Source organism: Giraffa tippelskirchi, chromosome 1, assembly GCF_054371585.1.
Source record: "Giraffa tippelskirchi isolate mGirTip1 chromosome 1, T2T-mGirTip1v1.2.pri, whole genome shotgun sequence".
Lineage (NCBI taxonomy): Eukaryota > Metazoa > Chordata > Mammalia > Artiodactyla > Giraffidae > Giraffa > Giraffa tippelskirchi.
The window spans coordinates 119011848-119030856 of record NC_137275.1 but is presented as its reverse complement, the minus strand read 5'-3'; the positions used below and the strand labels follow the sequence as shown (position 1 = coordinate 119030856).

The 19009-nt window shown below is 36.0% G+C and overlaps 1 protein-coding gene across 8 annotated transcripts in view; it reads left to right on the top strand.

Moving 5' to 3' along the window:
* The window catches only part of USP53 (ubiquitin specific peptidase 53), a 57586-nt gene that overhangs the window by 31535 nt on the left and 7042 nt on the right, over positions 1 to 19009 (top strand). For 7 of the 8 annotated variants that reach the window (XM_081493195.1, XM_081493183.1, XM_081493213.1 and 4 more), the window contains 6 exons: positions 997 to 1146; positions 8620 to 8782; positions 9279 to 9431; positions 10431 to 10577; positions 11595 to 12333; positions 13379 to 13455. In XM_081493195.1, coding sequence (XP_081349321.1) covers positions 997 to 1146; positions 8620 to 8782; positions 9279 to 9431; positions 10431 to 10577; positions 11595 to 12333; positions 13379 to 13455 — 1429 coding nt within the window. The remainder of the gene's footprint in view (positions 1 to 996; positions 1147 to 8619; positions 8783 to 9278; positions 9432 to 10430; positions 10578 to 11594; positions 12334 to 13378; positions 13456 to 19009) is intronic. The other variant, XM_081493172.1, reaches the window with a different exon arrangement.

The window sequence follows — 19009 nt, the reverse complement described above, 5'->3', positions numbered from 1 at the left end:
TCAGCATCAGGGTCTTTTCAAATGAGTCAGCTCTTCACATCAGGTGGCCAAAGTATTGGCGTTTCAGCTTCAACATCAGTCCTTCCAATGAACACCCAGGACTGATTTCCTTTAGGATGGACTGGTTGCATCTCCTTGCAGTCCAAGGGACTCTCAAGAGTCTTCTCCAACACCACAGTTCAAGAGCATCAATTCTTTGGCGCTCAGCTTTCTTTATAGTCCAACTCTCACATCCATACATGACCATTGGAAAAACCATAACCTTGACTAGACGGACCTTTGTTGACAAACTAATGTCTCTGCTTTTGAACATGCTGTCTAGGTTGATCATAACTTTCCTCCCAAGGAGTAAGCGTCTTTTAATTTCATGGCTGCAGTCACCATCTGCAGTGATTTTGGAACCTAGAAAAATAAAGTCAGCCACTGTTTCCACTGTTTCTCCATCTACGTGCCATGAAGTGATGGAACCAGATGCCGTGATCTTAGTTTTCTAAATGTTGAGCTTTAAGCCAACTTTTTCACTCTCCTCTTTCACTTTCATCAAGAGGCTCTTTAGTTCTTCTTCACTTTTTGCCATAAGTGTGCATATTACTATCTTATTTTAAATTCATTTTATATATTACATTAAACTTTTAGATAGTTATCTTTTAGGTAGTATGGTTAATGTATATTAAAATATACAATTCAACCATGAATTATCAGGAAATGTGTGATTTATCTCATTTAGTTTTATGTATGTAAAGTGTCTGTTCTGTATTCAAGATGCTGTGCTACTGAACTAAGTTTTAGTAATTACATTTTGTTAGACATCATGTTTCTTATAGACTAATCAAAAATAATAATTCTGTTAATGCAGTGTGGTGTCTTTAGTACTAATAAAATATCAGTTTGGGACAGTATGCATGAGAAATATTTGTCATAGAGAATCAAATGCATGACTCATCAAATCATTGTTCCTCATCTTTGAAAAGATAACTATACATTATTTTTAAACAGCTTTTTTATAGAGTTACTGATGAAAATGCCAAAAATAGTGAACTTCACCTTGTTGGCATGATTTGCTACACCAGCCGACATTATTGTGCCTTTGCTTTTCATACCAAGAGTTCCAAATGGGTTTTTTTTGATGATGCAAATGTGAAAGAGGTAAGTGACACTTGACTAACTGGAATAATTACTGTGGTTTTTACTTTTGAGGGGTAAATGATGTAATAATGATAAAATTATATAAAAATAATAATTATATACAAATACTTACATAAATTAGTAATAAGTGGGCTTAATTATATCAGCATCATTAAATACCTTCAGTATTAAAAATTAGAAAACCAAACAGACAAAGCAAATACTTTAGATGTTGGACATCAAGGAGGTTGAACAGAAAAAAGGAACCAACATGATGAACCCTGCTTGCTGGCTAGAGATAGTTTTTGGATTGTAGTGCTGCTGCTGCTGCTGTGTCGCTTCAGTCGTGTCCGACTCTGTGCGACCCCATAGACGGAAGCCCACCAGGCTCCCCCGTCCCTGGGATTCTCCAGGCAAGAACACTGGAGTGGGTTGCCATTTCCTTCTCCAATGCATGAAAGTGAAAAGTGAAAGTGAAGTCGCTCAGTCGTGTCTGACTCTTCGCGACCCCATGGACTGCAGCCTACCAGGCTCTTCTGTCCATGGAATTTTCCAGGCAAGAGTACTGGAGTGGGGTGCCATTGCCTTCTCCCGGATTGCAGTGCAGAGATGGCAAACCCAAACAAAGCCTCGTAGTGTCAGTGAGCTGAGGAAATTGGAGTTCACAGGGGCCAAGATGGCTAAAATGTCCGGGACAGAAGAAAGCTGTACAGAGGGAAAGTTCTAGGGATTGACAGAGGCATCCCCTTTAAATCTTTGGCTGACTAGTGATCACCTTTGTGTAGGGTAAATGTGCACAAGGTGGAGAGATGACCACTGGAAAACAAGGTCAGACAATTCCCAGAACTTGTACAGGGCTAGGAAAGTTTGCATCTGTAGTAGCAAGGGTGGATACACAGGACATCAGGTAGACTTCTCAGAAAAGTATCACCTTAATAGTGGGGCTGGATTATTCCTAGACTGAAGATTGCTCTGGACCTGACAAAAAAAGCTTAAAATAAAGCTGTGCAGAGGATGAAGCTGATCCCATGCAATTTAACATAACACATAACTACATGCTAACAATTTAAAAGGAAAGGAAAAAAAAAACCTCAATACTGAAAAATGTAAAATTCAGTAAAATTTCAGTATGCCTTTCCAAAATAGTATTCAATAAAAAAATTACAAAATATATAAAGAAGTAGGAAGCTATGACCCATCCCTTGAAGGAGTAACACCATATCTGCTCTGCCATTTCATTCCTTCAAGTCACATGATATGGGGTGAGCAGGCAGGGTAGGAAAATGGAGCATACCTTCTTTTCTCTCTGAACCTTGAGCATCAGCATCTCAAAAGTAAAGATTCAGATTAATATCCAGCTGATCTTGGAGGCAGTTCCAGGCCAGATCTGATATTAAATTACTTTAGGAAAAAAAAAGACTAAAAATGACAGAAATAGAAATACCAGATAAGACTTTTAAAACTGTTGTTTAGCTATAGAGAGATTTATTAGATAACAGTCAGTAAACATGGACCATAAAAATAACTGGTAAATTGGACTTCATCAAAAATTCTGCTTTTCAATAAGATACTGTTAGAATGAAAAGACAAGCATAGACTGGGAAAAAACATTTGTTAAGTATATATCTGGTAAAGCCTATATCCAGAATATATAAAGAACTCTTACAACTCAGTAATAAAAGGATGAATCAATTAAAGAGTGAGCAAAAGATTTGGACAGTTCAAAAAGAAGATATTAATATATGAATGGCCCTTGAAATGATATTCAGTACATCACTAGGCATAAAGGAAGTAAAAATTCAATTCACAATGAGATTGCATTACTCACCTATTAGAATGCCTAAAATTAAAAAGACCGTTCACGCCAAGAGCTGACCAGGATGTGGAACAGCTGGATTTCTCACTGAGGCTGATGGAAATGCAAAATTGGATAATCACTTTAGAAAACAGTTATAAATTCAAATGTATACCTAGCATAAAACCTAGCAATTCCACTCCTGTAAAAGCGTGTATCCATACATTATTTATAATTCAATGTTCTTAGTAGTTTTACTTATAGTAACCAAAACTAGAAACAACTCAAATAGATAAAGATAACTCATCAGGTAAATAGATAAAGAAGTTGTGGTATAACCATACAATGGAACATAATAATCAGCAATAAAAGGAATGAGCTCTTGATACAGACAACTATTGAGTGTGGAAAAATCTCAAAAGCATTGTGCTAAGTGAGAGATGTACAAGTTGGATTTAGAAAAGACAGAGGAACCAGAGATGAAATTGCCAACATCTGTTGGATCATAGAAAAAGCAAGGGAATCCCCCCCCCAAAAAAAATCTACTTCTGCTTCATTGACTATGCTAAAGCCTTTGACTGTATGGATCACAACCAACTGTGGAAAATTCTTAAAGAGATGGAAATACCAGACCACCTTACCTGCCTCCTGAGAAACCTGTGTGCAGGACAAGAAGCAGCAGTTAGAACCAGATATGGAGCAATGGACTGGTTCAAAATTGGGAAAGGATTACATAAGGCTGTCAGTTGTCACCTTGCTTATTTAAGGTATATGCAGAGTACATCATATGAAATGCCAGGCTGGATGACTCACAAGCTAGAATCAAGATTGCCAGGAGAAATACCAATAACCTCAGATAGGCAGATGATAACCACTCTAATGGTAGAAAGCAAAGAGGAACTCAAGAGCCTCTTACTGACGGTGATAGAGGAGAGTGAAAAAGCTGGCTCAAAACTCAACATTCATACAGGCCAATATCACTGAAGAACATAGATGCAAAAATCCTTAACAAAATTTTAGCAAACAGAATCCAACAACATATTAAAAAGATCATAAATCATGACCAAGTGGGCTTTATCCCAGGAATGCAGGGATTCTTCAATATCTGCAAATCAATCAATGTAATACACCACATTAACAAGTTGAAAAATAAAAGCCATATGATTATCTCAATAGATGCAGAGAAAGCCTGTGACAAAATTCAACATCCATTTATGATAAAAACCCTCCAGAGAGCAGGAATAGAAGGAACATACCTCAACATAATAAAAGCTATATATGACAAACCCACAGCAAACATTATCCTCAGTGGTGAAAAATTGAAAGCATTTCCCCTAAAGTCAGGAACAAGACAAGGGTGCCCACTCTCACCACTACTATTCAACTTAGTTTTGGAAGTTTTAGCCATAGCAATCAGAGCAGAAAAAGAAATAAAAGGAATCCAGACTGGAAAAGAAGAAGTAAAACTCGCACTGTTTGCAGATGACATAATCCTCTACATAGAAAACCCTAAAGACTCCACCAGAAAATTACTAGAGCTAATCAATGAATATAGTAAAGTTGCAGGATATAAAATCAACACACAGAAATCCCTTGCATTCATATACACTAACAATGAGAAAACAGAGAAATTAAGGAAACAATTCCATTCACCATTGCAACAAAAAGAATAAAATACTTAGGAATATATCTACCTAAAGAAACAGAAGACCTATATATAGAAAACTATAAAACACTGGTGAAAGAAATCAAAGAGGACACAAATAGATGGAGAAATATACCGTGCTCATGGACTGGAAGAATCAATATAGTGAAAATGAGTATACTACCCAAGGCAATCTATAGATTCAGTGCAATCCCTATCAAGCTACCAACAGTACTTTTCAGAGAACTAGAACAAATAATTTCACAATTTGTATGGAAATACAAAAAACCTCAAATAGCCAAAGCAATCTCGAGAAAGAAGAATGAAACTGGAGGAATCACCCTGCCTGACTTCAGGCTATACTACAAAGCCACAGTCATCAAGACAGTATGGTACTGGCACAAGGATAGAAATATATATCAGTGGAACAAAATAGAAAGCCCATAGATAAATCCACACACCTATGGACACCTTATCTTCAACAAAGGAGGCAAGAATATACAATGGAGAAAAGACAATCTCTTTAACAAGTTGTGCTGGGAAAACTGGTCAACCACTTGTAAAAGAATGAACTAGAACACTTTCTAACACCACACACAAAAATAAACTCAAAATAGATTAAGGATATAAACATAAGACCAGAAACTATAAAACTCCTAGAGGAAAACATAGGCAAAACACTCTCCGACATAAACCACAGCAGGATCCTCTATGACCCACCTCCCAGAATATTGGAAATAAAAGCAAAAGTAAACAAATGGGACCTAATTAAAATTAAAAGCTTTTGCACAACGAAGGAAACTATAAGCAAGGTGAAAAGACAGCCTTCAGAATGGGAGAAAATAATAGCAAACGAAGCAACTGACAAAAAATTAATTTCAAAAATATACAAGCAACTCCTGCAGCTCAATTCCAGAAAAATAAATGACCCAATCAAAAAATGGGCCAAAGAACTAAACAGACGTTTCTCCAAAGAAAACATACAGATGGCTAACAAACACATGAAAAGATGCTCAACATCACTCATCATCAGAGAAATGCAAATCAAAACTGCAGTGAGGTACCATTTCACGCCTGTCAGGATGGCTGCTATCCAAAAGTCTACAAGCAATAAATGCTGAGAGGGTGTGGAGAAAAGGGAACCCTCGTACACTGTTGGTGAGAATGCAAACTAGTACAGCCACTATGGAGAACAATGTGGAGATTCCTTAAAAAACTGGAAATAGAACTGCCATATGGCCCAGCAATCCCACTGCTGGGCATACACACTGAGGAAACCAGAATTGAAAGAGACACGTGTACCCCAATGTTCATTGCAGCACTGTTTATAATAGCCAGGACATGGAAGCAGCCTAGATGCCCATCAGCAGACAAATGGATAAGAAAGCTGTTGTACATATACACAATGGAATATTACTCAGCCATTAAAAATACATTCGAATCAGTTCTAATGAGGTGGATGAAACTGGAGCCTGTTATACAGAGTGAAGTAAGCCAGAAAGAAAAACACCAATACAGTATACTAACGCATATATATGGAATTTAGAAAGATGGTAACGATAACCCTGTATGCGAGACCGCAAAAGAGACACAGATGTATAGAACAGTTTTTTGGACTCTGTGGGAGAGGGCGAGGGTGGGATGATATGGGAGAATAGCACTGAAACATGTAAATTATCATATTGAAATGAATCACCAGTCCAGGTTCGATGTATGATACATGGTGCTCGGGGCTGGTGCACTGGGATGACCCAGAGGGATGGTATGCGGAAGGAGGTGGGAGGGGGGTTCAGGATGGGGAACACATGTACACCCATGGCGGATTCATGTCAATGTATGGCAAAACCAATACAATGTTGCAAAGTAGAAATAATAAATAAATAAAACTGATAAAAAAACAACTCAGCATTCAAAAAACTAAGATCTTGGTGTCCAATCTCATCACTTCATGGGAAATAGAAGGGGAAAAAGTGGAAACAGTGACAGACTTTATTTATTTATTATATAATACTTTGATATGGCAGTTTATTAAGAAGTTCTGTTTGAGTCAGTTTGCAGCAGCATTTTGGCACTCCTGTTTTGCATCCTTATAGCTTAAATTGTCAAAATTTGAAGAAAGAACTGGGTATATGGTCACTCTGAGTTTTAGGTTTGTTTTGTTTTCAAATTAGTCTAGTATTTATTTTTTTGGTGAATTGAAATTAGTCTAGTTTTCCAAGTATCTCAGAATCCCAAGTAAAGAGAGTAAACTGCTAAATGTGTGTAATATGAACAAGCTCCTCAGGAATTTTTTAAAGGTCCTTTTCTTCTCTAAGCTAATATTCTAGAATGCTTTGTTTTTTGTTTCATTGGCTTTGTTTTTAAATGAATGTTAGAGAGGTGTAATTTACAAACATTAAAATGCACCCATTGTAAATATATAGTTTGAACAGTAATAACTGTATACATGCCTGTGTAATCTCCACATTCATTGTATAGAACATTTTCATGACTCCAGAAAATCCTGTTGTGTCCCTTTGCTGTCACTTTTTCACCCTAGGCCCCAGGAAATCACTGATCTTACCATAGGTTAGTTTTGCTCATTTCACAAATTTTATATGTGTGGTATCTTATAATACGTATTCTCTATGTTTGGCTTCCTTTGCTAAGCATATATATATCCTTAACATATAGTCATATATTATAATGTGTATTGTGTTAATGTGTATCAGTGCCTTATTTTTATTGTTGTGTTCCATTTTATGACGGTGTAACAGTTTTTCCATTCACTTGTTGAGTTACGAACAGTCTTCGTGTGAACATAGTGTTTTCCGTTAATCTTAGATAATACCCAGAAGGAGGATTTCTGGGTTGAATGGTATGTGTTAATCTTTACAAGAGACTGGTAAATTGATCTCCAAAGTGATTGTACAGTTTACATTCTTGCCAGCCATGTCCTGGAGTTCCAGTTGCTCCACATTCTCAGGAGCACTCCATGTTGGTGGTCATCTTAACATTAGCTCTTATAGCGAATGTATGTTGTTATCTCAGTGTAGTTTTAATTTGCATTTCCCTTATGATTAATAATGTCTGGAGTATTCTTTCATGTGCTTATTGGCCATTTTTTATGTCTTTTTGGTTAAGTGTTCAGATGTATTGTACATTTTTCAAATTGGATTATCTTATTAATGAGTTGTAGTCATTCTTTATTCTGGTCACCAGTTCTTTATTAGATATATGTGGCTTGTTTTCCTTTTTTTCATTTTCTTAATGGGGTCTTTCAAAGAGCAGAAGTTATTAATTCATTTTGATGAAGCCAGTTTTATAATTTTTTTCTTGTCTGACTTGTTTGATGTCCTATCTAAGAAATCTTTACCTCCCCCAAGATTGTTAAGATTTTATCTTTTGTTTTCTTCTATAGGGCTTCCCTGGAGGCTCAGACAGTAAAGAATCTGCCTGCAATGCAGGTTCAATCCCTGGGTCGGGAAGATCCCCTGGAGAAGGAAATGGCAGCCCACTCCAGTATTCTTGCTTAGGAAATCCCATGGATAGAGGAGCCTGGTGGGCTATCGTCCATGGGGCTGCAAAGAGTCGGACACCACTAAGCGACTAACACTTTCACAACACTTTCTTCTTTATAGTTTTTTCATGACTCATTCTGAGTTCATTTTTATGCTTTTAGTGAAATGATGTCAAAGTTCATTTTTTCGTATGGCCATCCACTTGTTCCAGCACCATTTGTTTAATAGACCATTATATTTCCCCATTAAATTGCTTGAAGTCTGTCAAAAGTCATTCAACCATGTATATGCAAAGCCTTTCAAAATTTGATATTCTTGATCTTGATATAGAAAGTGTATAATCTTGCTCATCAATTTTTTTAATGACAGTGTTTAAAAGATTTTTATGTTGACCAGTTTCTAAATAAAATTAGCTGTATAATATGATGAATAGTTGAACTGCTAGTATCTGGGTGTCTTTAAAATTTTTTTAATATAAAAATAATTCAGTCTCTGCCTTTTCATGTAATGCATTGATTGCAAAGTTCTGTTTCTATTCATTGTGGTTTTTTAAGGTTGGAAGTAGATGGAAAGATGTGGTCTCCAAGTGTATCCGATGCCATTTCCAGCCGTTGCTTTTGTTTTATGCGAACCCAGATGGCACAGCAGTTTCCACTGAAGATGCACTCGGGCAGGTCATCACCTGGTCTCATCATAAATCTATTGCAGAAAACATAGGTAATTCTTCTTTAAAAGTTCTTTTTAGTGTTTTTCATTGTCAGAATCACACTAGGAATACTAATATACTAATACTGAATATGAAATGAATGTTGAGGATAATCTCAAAATGTAGTTTCAGTGGAGTCCAGGAAAATTCTAATACTTTGAGTTAGTCTTTATAGAGACCCTTTCCTCATCTGTAGGCTCAGGAGCACCTTCAGCAGCCACCCACCACCCTTGTCCCACAAGCCCAGGAGGGGTTACCTGGCTGGTAGCTCTTACTAGTGACGAGTACTGAGATTTCAAGTAAAAAAAGGACACTAGAAAAGTCCAAAGGAGCTAGGCCACTTTTGCATGTATTAACAACGCATGTAGAAATCCTTAAAAGATGTCAGTCCTTTAAGTTTTTAAATAATTTTCTCGTTAGTGTTAAAAATGTCTGAAAAGATGATTCAAATATCTCTTCTGGTAGAGAAGACAAAGGGAATGAAACATTTTTGTTGGTCTTTTTAAGGATGCGAAAAGCCTTCGATTTCTAAGTCAGAAAATTCAAAAGAAAATGGATTTGGTGATCAGACAAAACAGAGAGAAAATCAGAAATTTCAAGCAGATAGCATTTCATCATTTAATCGGAGCCACATTCAAACAAATGGCGGTAGAGGACCAGGTATGTGTGTGTGGTTTTTTTTTTTTTTTGGCTGTTCTGTGTGACACGTGGGATCTTCCTTCCCCGACCAGGGACTGAACCATTGGACCACCAGAGAATTCCCGACCAGATACATATTTAAATTTTCATTTTTACATTGTCCTCGAGTAGTTAAGCTTCCCCCCTTTTCACTTACTGTATGTAATTCTTTTTAAAGACCAGAAGGAGAATCCTTAACTAGCTTTCCTTGGCCATGAAGAGAAAATAGCAAGTGGAAACAAAATTTTGTCTTCTGACTTAAGCATTTGTCTGAGACCTATAGTTTTATTTGGATACTTTGATTCAACTAGTGGTTGAGTTTTTCCATGTACTCAAGGCTGTACCTAATAGGCTAGAGGTTATCTGGAGTGTCACCAAAGAAAGCTATGATATGGATATGGCCTTTCCTTCAAGGAGTTAATTATTAACTTGGAGAGGAAAAACATTTAGTTAATAATTTGGCTCATATGCCAAAATTAAATTTAGCATTAGTGAATGCAACAGGAGTTTGAAGTTACTATTGTTGTAGTTTATTTTTAACCTCTTGTTTATTCAACTCTCTCTTTTCATTATCAACCTACAACTTTAATTTTCATAAATGAAGATCTGTGGTTAGGATCCAACATGAGATATCAAAGTATGGTGTATAATTATGGTTTAGAAATATATATAACTAATTGAGTGACTTTTGAGGATGATTTTATAAAGGGCTTTAAAGTATGTTAATGAAATAATGTCTAACCATAAAGTAACCCATTTAAGCAAGAGTGATAAGATTCAGAATTAACAATTATCATTAAGAAAAAACTATAATAATTCTTTTAAAGTTCTTAATGGAGCTATACCTTTTTCCATTTTATATATTCATCTGTATTTTGTTAATATATCACATCTTAAATTTTTAATGTAGTGCAGTTTGTACTTTTGTTGAATAGCATGAAAAATGATCTGTTGTTATTATAAGAATTTTTTTTTTTCTAGTTAAGTCAAGTCACAGTGATCAAAGGGAAAAAATAAAAGACATTTCCAGAGAATGTGCTCTAAAAGCCATTGAACAGAAAAACTTACTTTCCTCACAAAGGAAAGATTTGGAAAGGGGACAGAGAAAAGACTTGGGTAGACATAGAGGTAAGTTAAGAACTTACAGCATTCATTGGAAAAAGGCTGCTATAATCTTACTTTAAAGCTAACTGTTATAATTTAATACAATTTAATATAATTTCTTTATATATTATATATATTTATTTATATGCTATGTGTCTTAGTATGATTTCTATAATATGCCTATTACATCTATAAATGTAAAGTTTTCCTAGTTCTTATTCAATTATAGCCTGGAAAATTTGTGTTTTTTTGTAGTTTCACCTTTTAACTATAAATTCAATTCACCTGTATGGTACATTCAAATAATAAGGAAGATTATACAATTAAATAAAAAGAACTTTTTTTCCTGCAACCCTTGACCTTTGCTCTGTTCTGCCGTTAACAGTTTCCATGATTATGTCTTACTTTTATGGTTTTATACTCTTTTCTTTATGGACATATCATGATTTAGCTGATACTTCTAGGCTTTAAAACTTGATTTAATATTCTTGCTGCAGTGAAATCCTTTCACAGTTACCTTTGTGTACTTTTTGCATGTAGCCATAGCATACAGTTTTTTCAGAATGATTACTGGGTTAGAGTATGTTTATTTTCAGTTTTGATCGGTGTGGCTCAGTTGCCCTCCTAAAATACTTGACAGTCGGCACTCCCACCAATGATGATTAGATATCTGTTTCCAGCAGTAATTGGTTTAGTAAACTTTTAATCTTACCAATATAATAGATGGGAAAATATGTTTATTTTTATGCTTTTTATTATGAATGAGATAGAATACTTTTTTTTTAAACTTCTCTGATTACCTTGTGATCTGCTTTGCAGATGATTTTTTAAAATCATTATATAAACATTTATGTTATAAATGTATCACATCAAGCATAAATAGAGATTTCAAAAGCAATTTTTAATCTCAAATCACTATGTGATTCAAATAACTATGATTATTACTGTTTAACTTTTCTTCCCAAAGAAGGTATTTGGCTTGTGACTAAAAAGTGGCTCTGAAGAGTTTTTGTATCACTATTAACTTATTTATTTTTAAAGATTTGGTTGATGAAGACCCTCCACATTTCAAGACTGGATCACCTCCTGCCCTAAATGGCTTTAGACAATATGGGAATCCACATCTATATCATAGTCAAGGAAAAGGACCGTGTAAGCATGACCGAATTGCCCATCAGAGTCGAACTTCCGCACAAACCTTAAGTTCAAGTAAATCCCAGATTCTTGCTTCAGGAGAGAAAATAACTGGCAAAATGAAGAGTGACAGTGGTACTGGATATGATACAGACAGTAGCCAAGATTCTCGTGATAAAGGAAGCAGCTATAATGGCAGCAATAAAAGCCGAAACCGAGGTTGGAAACCTATGAGAGAAACATTAAATGTTGATAGTATTTTTAATGAAAGTGAAAAAAGGCAGCAGAGTCCAAGGCATAAATCAAATATCAGTAACAAGTCTAAATGTAGCAAAGATCAGAGTTTTAACAATTGGCCGAAAGAGAATCCAAAGCAAAAGTGTTTAATGACTATATATGAAGATGAAATGAAGCAGGAAATGGGAAGCAGGAGTTCCCTTGAATTTAATGGAAAAGTAGCAGAGAAAAATAAAGCCCTCAAAGAAACTAAAGTTCATGGTGACAACTGGCAGATGCAAAGGACAGAGTCTGGATATGAAAGCAGTGATCATATCAGTAATGGCTCTGCTAATTTGGACTCGCCTATTATTGATGGAAATGGTACAGTGATGGATATCAGTGGTGATAAAGAAACTGCATCTTTCAGGTAATACACAAATTATATAAATGATTTTCCCGCATCCATTCTCTCTTTTTAATTACTTGAAGGCACTTTCAAAGATTGGGGTCAGTTAAATGAAAAGCAAAGAGCTTGAGCTCAGAGTAACCTGGGATATCGCAGGTTATTTGATATTTCAAGTTTCTCTTTTTAATAGTTATTTCCTGATTCCCAAAATAACAACTGTTTATTTTGAAGAAATTTAGAAAGTAAAATGCATTATCATTTTGCCACTAAAAACTATTGATATAAACTACAAGTTTAAACCATAGATTTAAATTGGTATATCTGTCATTAAGCTAATTGCTTAATTCTTCAATCTATTTAATGCTCATTATCCCATCTCCAACATCTGTAACTCAGAGCTGAGGTTATTTTCTTCTGTCATAACCCAATTCCGTGAAGGAGATATTTTTCCTTTAGCAAATATTAAAGAATACAGCCAAGTAACTAAGTTTGTGTTCAATTAATTCTTAATTCTGAAAACATTTATTACATTACTGTTAGGCTACTTCCACATCTCTGTGTAACTTCTAAAATATGTCCACAGCTTAGGTCAGTTAACCCACTATGTCTTCCCTTATCAGTCTAAAACATCTTAATTTGATATTAGCTGATATTTTATCATGTTCATTATTGAAAAGCCAGATTTGCAAAAAATGACCACCCATGTTTTACTAAAATAATCATTATAATGAAGACTTAGGGAAGTTTTTTTATTTGGCAAGGTAATTTCATAATACTTCTTAAGGTATTAGAAAGATCAGGACTTTGTAACCAGATAGGCTGATTTAAGTTATTGAGCAAATTAATTTGACTTTCACAGCCTTAATCTGTGACATGAAGATAATAACTGTTGTAAAATGAGGATATTAACTACTTTTAAGTATTAATGTGAGATGTAATTAATCCCCTAGAGCAGCACATGGTGTATAATAATTGTTTAACAAATGTGGTTTCCTTTCTTAGGGAAAAGTAAATAATAATCCATGATAGCTGATGTGTTTGGTGTGTGTTTTATTTTATTTTCTAGTGATCAGATTAAGACAAGCAACCTAAATACAGAATATGTGAACTATACCTCCCAGCAGAGCAAAAATCACTTAGAAGGTAAAATTTTTATTTAAATATATTGTAGTAGTAGCAGTAAAAAGTAAATCATGATACTAAGAGTAAAGTAGCTGAAAACAGTCCTTCTACTGATGAGTTGATGAGTAATGAGGATGGAAGTTGTGAGTTTATGCTTGAAGTCTTAAAGGATGCAAATAGCTACTTTAAGAAGTAGGAAAAAGGGAAACTGTGTCAGCCAGGCTAGGCTAGATTCTGGGCTGTGCAGTGGTAACAACCTGAAAATCTCAATCTCTTAACACAAGATTGTTTCTTGCTCACAAAACATGTACAGTCGAGGTCAGCATGAAGTCTCTTCCTGGTGATCACTCAGGGCCTGAGACGCATGGTACCTGCATCTTCACCAGTATTTGTCTAATTGTTGCAATATTGCGGGAGAGGGCAGTGAAGGGGACACAACATGGAGAATCAATCACATGTAAGCTCTTAAAACTTTCAGCCCAGAAGCGATCCAGGTGCTTCCGCTCACATCTCACTGGCCAAGGCAAGTCTTCACAGTCAGGCTAATATCACAGAGGGTGGATGGAAAAGGGCAATTTACCAGTGCATTGCAGTATGTATGAACGGTCCTAATGTCTGCCGCATGCATTAAGGATAGACAGAAAACCTGATAAACAGCCTGTTGGAAAAGTTCAATTTGGAAGCAGTGAATGTGTAATGGTGTGACATTATTATAGGTGATTTGTTAGCAACATGCAGCAGCTCAGAAGCAAAGAAAATTAGATGTTTGAATATGTATAGAATTTGGGATTGTTCCTGAGAGGTTATACCTGAAGAAATCGGGAAATGGGGTTCAGGGAAAATGATGAGCAAGGGGATCATAGAGGTTGCAGTCAAAGACATTGTCTTCAGATTTTAGAATTCAGAGGATTAGAAGGGATATAATTTTTAACAATGAAAAACAGCCATGAGGAACACATTTTAAAGTTTGTTTTTAGTCTTTATCTTCCTTCAGGCTTTTATGGAGATTATTTTTCAGGTTGCAGATGTTAAATATGATTAAATATTTTAAGTATTTTGTTTTCTTCAGATAGTATAATATCAGAAGGAAGCACTTATATTAAGGAAATATCCTTCCTTTCCCATATAAAATGTCTCGCCTGTTTTAAAAATCTGATAAAAATCTGGTAACCAAGTATTACAGGAAACAGTAAGGGGTTGGCCAAAAAATCAACAGCCAAAGTCAGTAAAAACTGAACAATAATTGCAAGTTCAGTGCTCTGTACAAAATGATGCTTGCTTCCTGACATTAATAAAAACACAAGGTCATAGAAATTTCAATGGTTTGGAGTTCATTGCTATAAGAACTTTGTAGTAGATTTCCCCATTTATTATGAAAGAGTATATGTGTAGCCCACTTAAAAATATTCTTTTTAATTGTAAAATACATAACAAAATTTGTCATTCTAATCATTTTTAAGTAAAGATTGCGTGATAATAACTACATTCACATTGTTTTGCCACCATCACTAGCATCTATCTCCATAATTCTTTTACCTTCTCAAATTGAACTCTATCCCATTAAACAACTCCCCATTTCCTCTTCCCTCCAGCCCCTGGCAACTGCTGTTCTACTTTCTGGCTCTTCGAATTTGACCACTGTAGATGCCTCTTGTAACTGGAATTACACATATTTGTCTTTTTACAACTGGCTTATTTAGTTCGTTAATGGGCTTCCCTCATAGCTCAGTTGGTAAAGAATCTGCCTACAATGCAGGAGACCCCGATTCAATTCCTGGGTCGGGAATATCCGCTGGAGAAGAGATAGGCTACCCACTCCTGTATTCTCAGGCTTCCCTTGTAGCTCAGCTGGTAAAGAATCTGTCTGCAATGCAGGATACCTGGGTTCGATCCCTGGGTTGGAAAAATCCCCTGGAGAAGGGAAAGGCTATCCACTCCAGTATTCTGGCCTGGAGAAGTCCAGGGACTATACAGTTCATGGGGTCGCAAAGAGTCAGACATGACTGAGCAACTTTCACTTTCACTATTTCGTTTAGCACAGTGTCTTCAGAGTTCCTCCGTGTATCAGAATTCCACTCCTTTTTTAGGCTGAATAACATTACATTATATGATGTAACACATTTTGTTTGTCCACATTTGGGTTAGTTCTGCCTTTTGGCTATTGTATGAAATGCTACTATTTATATAGATACCTGAAATCCCTGCTTTCAGTTCTTTTCAGTATATACCCAGAAGTGCAATTGCTGGGTCCTTTGGCAATTTTATGTTTAATTTTTTGAGGAACCACTACACTATTTTCCATAGCAGCTGCAGCATTTTATGTTTCCACCAGCAGTGCACAAAGGTTCCAGCTTCTCCACATCCTCACCAGTACTTGTTATTTTCTGTTTTTTTTTTTTTTAATAATTGCCATCTTAGTGGGTATAAGGTGGTATCTTTTTGTGGTTTTATGTAACCCATCTTTTATTTAACTACATTAATTGCATTATATTACAAATATTATTTCTTATTTAATAAACTGCAAAACCTGCAAGAGTTCTTTAAGCTAGTTTTTGCTTGTGTACATGCATGCTAAGTCACTTCAGTCGTGTCTGACTCTTTGTGACCCGATGCACTGTAGCCCATCAGGCTCCACTGTCCATGGTATTCTCCAGGCGAGAATACTTGAGTGGGTTGCCATGCCCTCCTCCAGGGGATCTTCCAGACCCAGGGATCAAACTGCATTTCTTAAGTCTCCTGCATTGGCAGGCTTTTTTTTTTTTTAATCACTAGCACCACCTGGGAAGCCCAGTCTTTGCTTTGGGAACCTTTATTAAAGTGCATACCTTATGGTATCTATATGTGTATTCCCCTCCCCTAGTCTTTGATTGAGAATATGTTGAAGTGGGTGTAGCAGTTTATTTCCTAAGCTAAAAGGTTGCCCTGTGTGGATTTTTTTTTCCCCCAATAAAGCACAATTTAATTTTTTGCGGCATGGTATCATTTTCTTGGATTTCTCCTATTTCTTATTTATAAAATGGGGCACATGTACATTATTAACCTGAAGAATCACTTTCTATCCATAGATAAAAGACTTTCACAAAGTAACAGAACCTTAGAAAAAAATTTTTTATTCCTATATTCTGTTTGACATTTAAGTCAGCTTTTGATATTAGTCTGTATAAGTTTATGTGCTGGTAGAGAATTTAAAATCTAAAGTAATGCCATTGTCTCACTGATAATTTTTCACTGATAGAGATACTGTATAGCCTGTAATATTTATGGGCTCTGTTGGAAATAGAAAAACTACTTACATTGCCTAAAGCTATTATTTGGAAACATTGTTGAAATTCCACAATGTTTTAGCTCCTGTATTAAAAATGGATCACTAATGGGGATAATTTCAAATAACTTAAATTACATTTAAAACAGAAGAAATGACAGGTTCAAAAGTACATGGTCAGGAGAAGATACCACATATTGGAAAAATACAGGTAATTTCTTATATACAAGGCTGGAATGGAAATTCCATGGAAATTCTGAGATGATGGATAGAGGCTAGAGAGAAGCCAAATCATGATGAAACTTTTATGCTATTTTTAAATCCTAAGAAGTGGAAAGGCACCAAAGGACGAGGAGAGTAGTATACTCCAGTTTGCATTTTAGAAAAGACTTTTTAGTGGCTGTGTAGAGGGTGAATTTAGAGCAGTGGGAGAAAAATTAGATACAGAGTTTAATAGCTTAGGGGAGAAAAGATGAGGGCATAAACTAAAAGCCTGTATCTATGTCAAGAAAGAAGATTTCAGAGATTATAAGAACATGTGGACAGTGGAGTTAGGTTCTATGACAGATGTACACAGTGCAGGAAAAGTAGGAAGTTAGGAGTAGCCGTATTTGGGTCTTACGTAAGTGGATTCACCATTTACCAATTGGAGGCATATAGGAAGAAGAGACAAATTTGGGGGGTGAGTGTGCTCAGTCACTCAGTCGTGTGTGACTCTGTGACTGCATGGACTGTAGCCCACCAGGCTTCTCTAGCCATGGGATTTTTCAGGCAAGAATACTGGAGTGGGTTGCCATTTCCTCCTCCGGGGATCTTCCCGACCCAGGGATCGAACTTGTGTCTCTTTCATCTCCTCCATTGGCAGGCAGATTCTTTACCACTGGGCCACCTGGGAAGCCCTCATATTTTGGCGTCAAGTGGGGATGTCAGATTTAGTTTTGGATTTGTTTGTCATTTTAGGTAAATAGATTTATTAGACAGTAACAAATGTCTGGAATGCAGGAAACATTATGTATCGGTAGCCATCAACATATATGAGAATTGAATGCCAGAGATGTGAACAACATCACTCAAGAAAATGTGAGATTTCAGGGCAGAAGGTAGATGAAGGAGCATGGGGTTTGTTGACTAGAAGAGATGAGCTAAGGTAGAGAGAAGGAGCAACTTTGGAAAAGAATGAGTGGTAACTGGAAAATATAGCAGAGGGAATTATCACACGGAAACTAGGAAAATGGGGAGCTTCAAGAAGAAAAATGGTCACAGGTAAAGCAGAATAAGGATTAAAAACTGCTAGTTGCAGCTAATAAGGCATTAGTGACCTAGTGAAAGCAGTGTTAGAGGCACATTAGAATATAACCAAGAATGTGGTAGAACTGAAGTGTTTAGAAGTAAGGGGCCGTGATGTTTGTAACTTATTCTCAAATGGTTCAGAAAAAAAAATAGGTAAAATGTTAATAATAGGTGAATCTGGGTAAAGGATATACAGGCAGGTATTCTTTGTAGTGTTTTAGTCTTTCAGCTTTTCTGAACTTTTTGAAGTTATCTTCCAACTAAAAGTTTTTCAGAAAAGATTACAGTAAAATAAAAAGCAAATAAAAAAGCAGTAAATAAATGCATGTGTCTGTCAAAATCCTTGCTGTGAATAGTAAAGAAGTGAAGTGCAAGTCTCTCAGTTGTGTCCGACTCTTTGCAATCCCATGGACTGTACAGTCCATGGAATTCTCCAGGGCAGAATACTGGAGTGGATTTGTTCCCTGCTCCAGATCTTCCCAACCCAGGAATTGAACTCAGGTCTCCCGCGTTGCAGGCAGATTCTTTACCAGCTGAGCCACCAGGGAAACTAAAGGAGAAAAGTGAAACCGAGAGCTTAGTTTTACATTTATGCTACAGAAAGTAAGGGACTAATGTTGTACAGAGGAGGAGAAAGGTGTGAAAATTAAGAGTAGGACAGAACAGTAATTAATGGAATAAGATCTCTGGAAGTAGAGTAAAAGTGAAGCAAAGAAGGCTTTGAATTAAAGGAGTGGTAGTTATTCTGTAATGGGAGAGATAAAGGTGAGTGTGGGTACCATTCAGTATGTATTATGTTAGATGAATCCGTTGAAGGAGTTCATACCTAATGGACTCTTTTCTCTGTGGAGTAAGGTTATCTACTGTAATTAATGTATGTTAAGATTTTTACAGATTGTAAGTAACTAATCACAAAGGAATTATTAGGCCTTTCAAAAACATTTACCATTTACTTTGGAGTCTGTAATACTTAACCTCAGTTAATCATAGAAGTCAGGGTTGGTGCAAGCTGAGAGTCTTGAT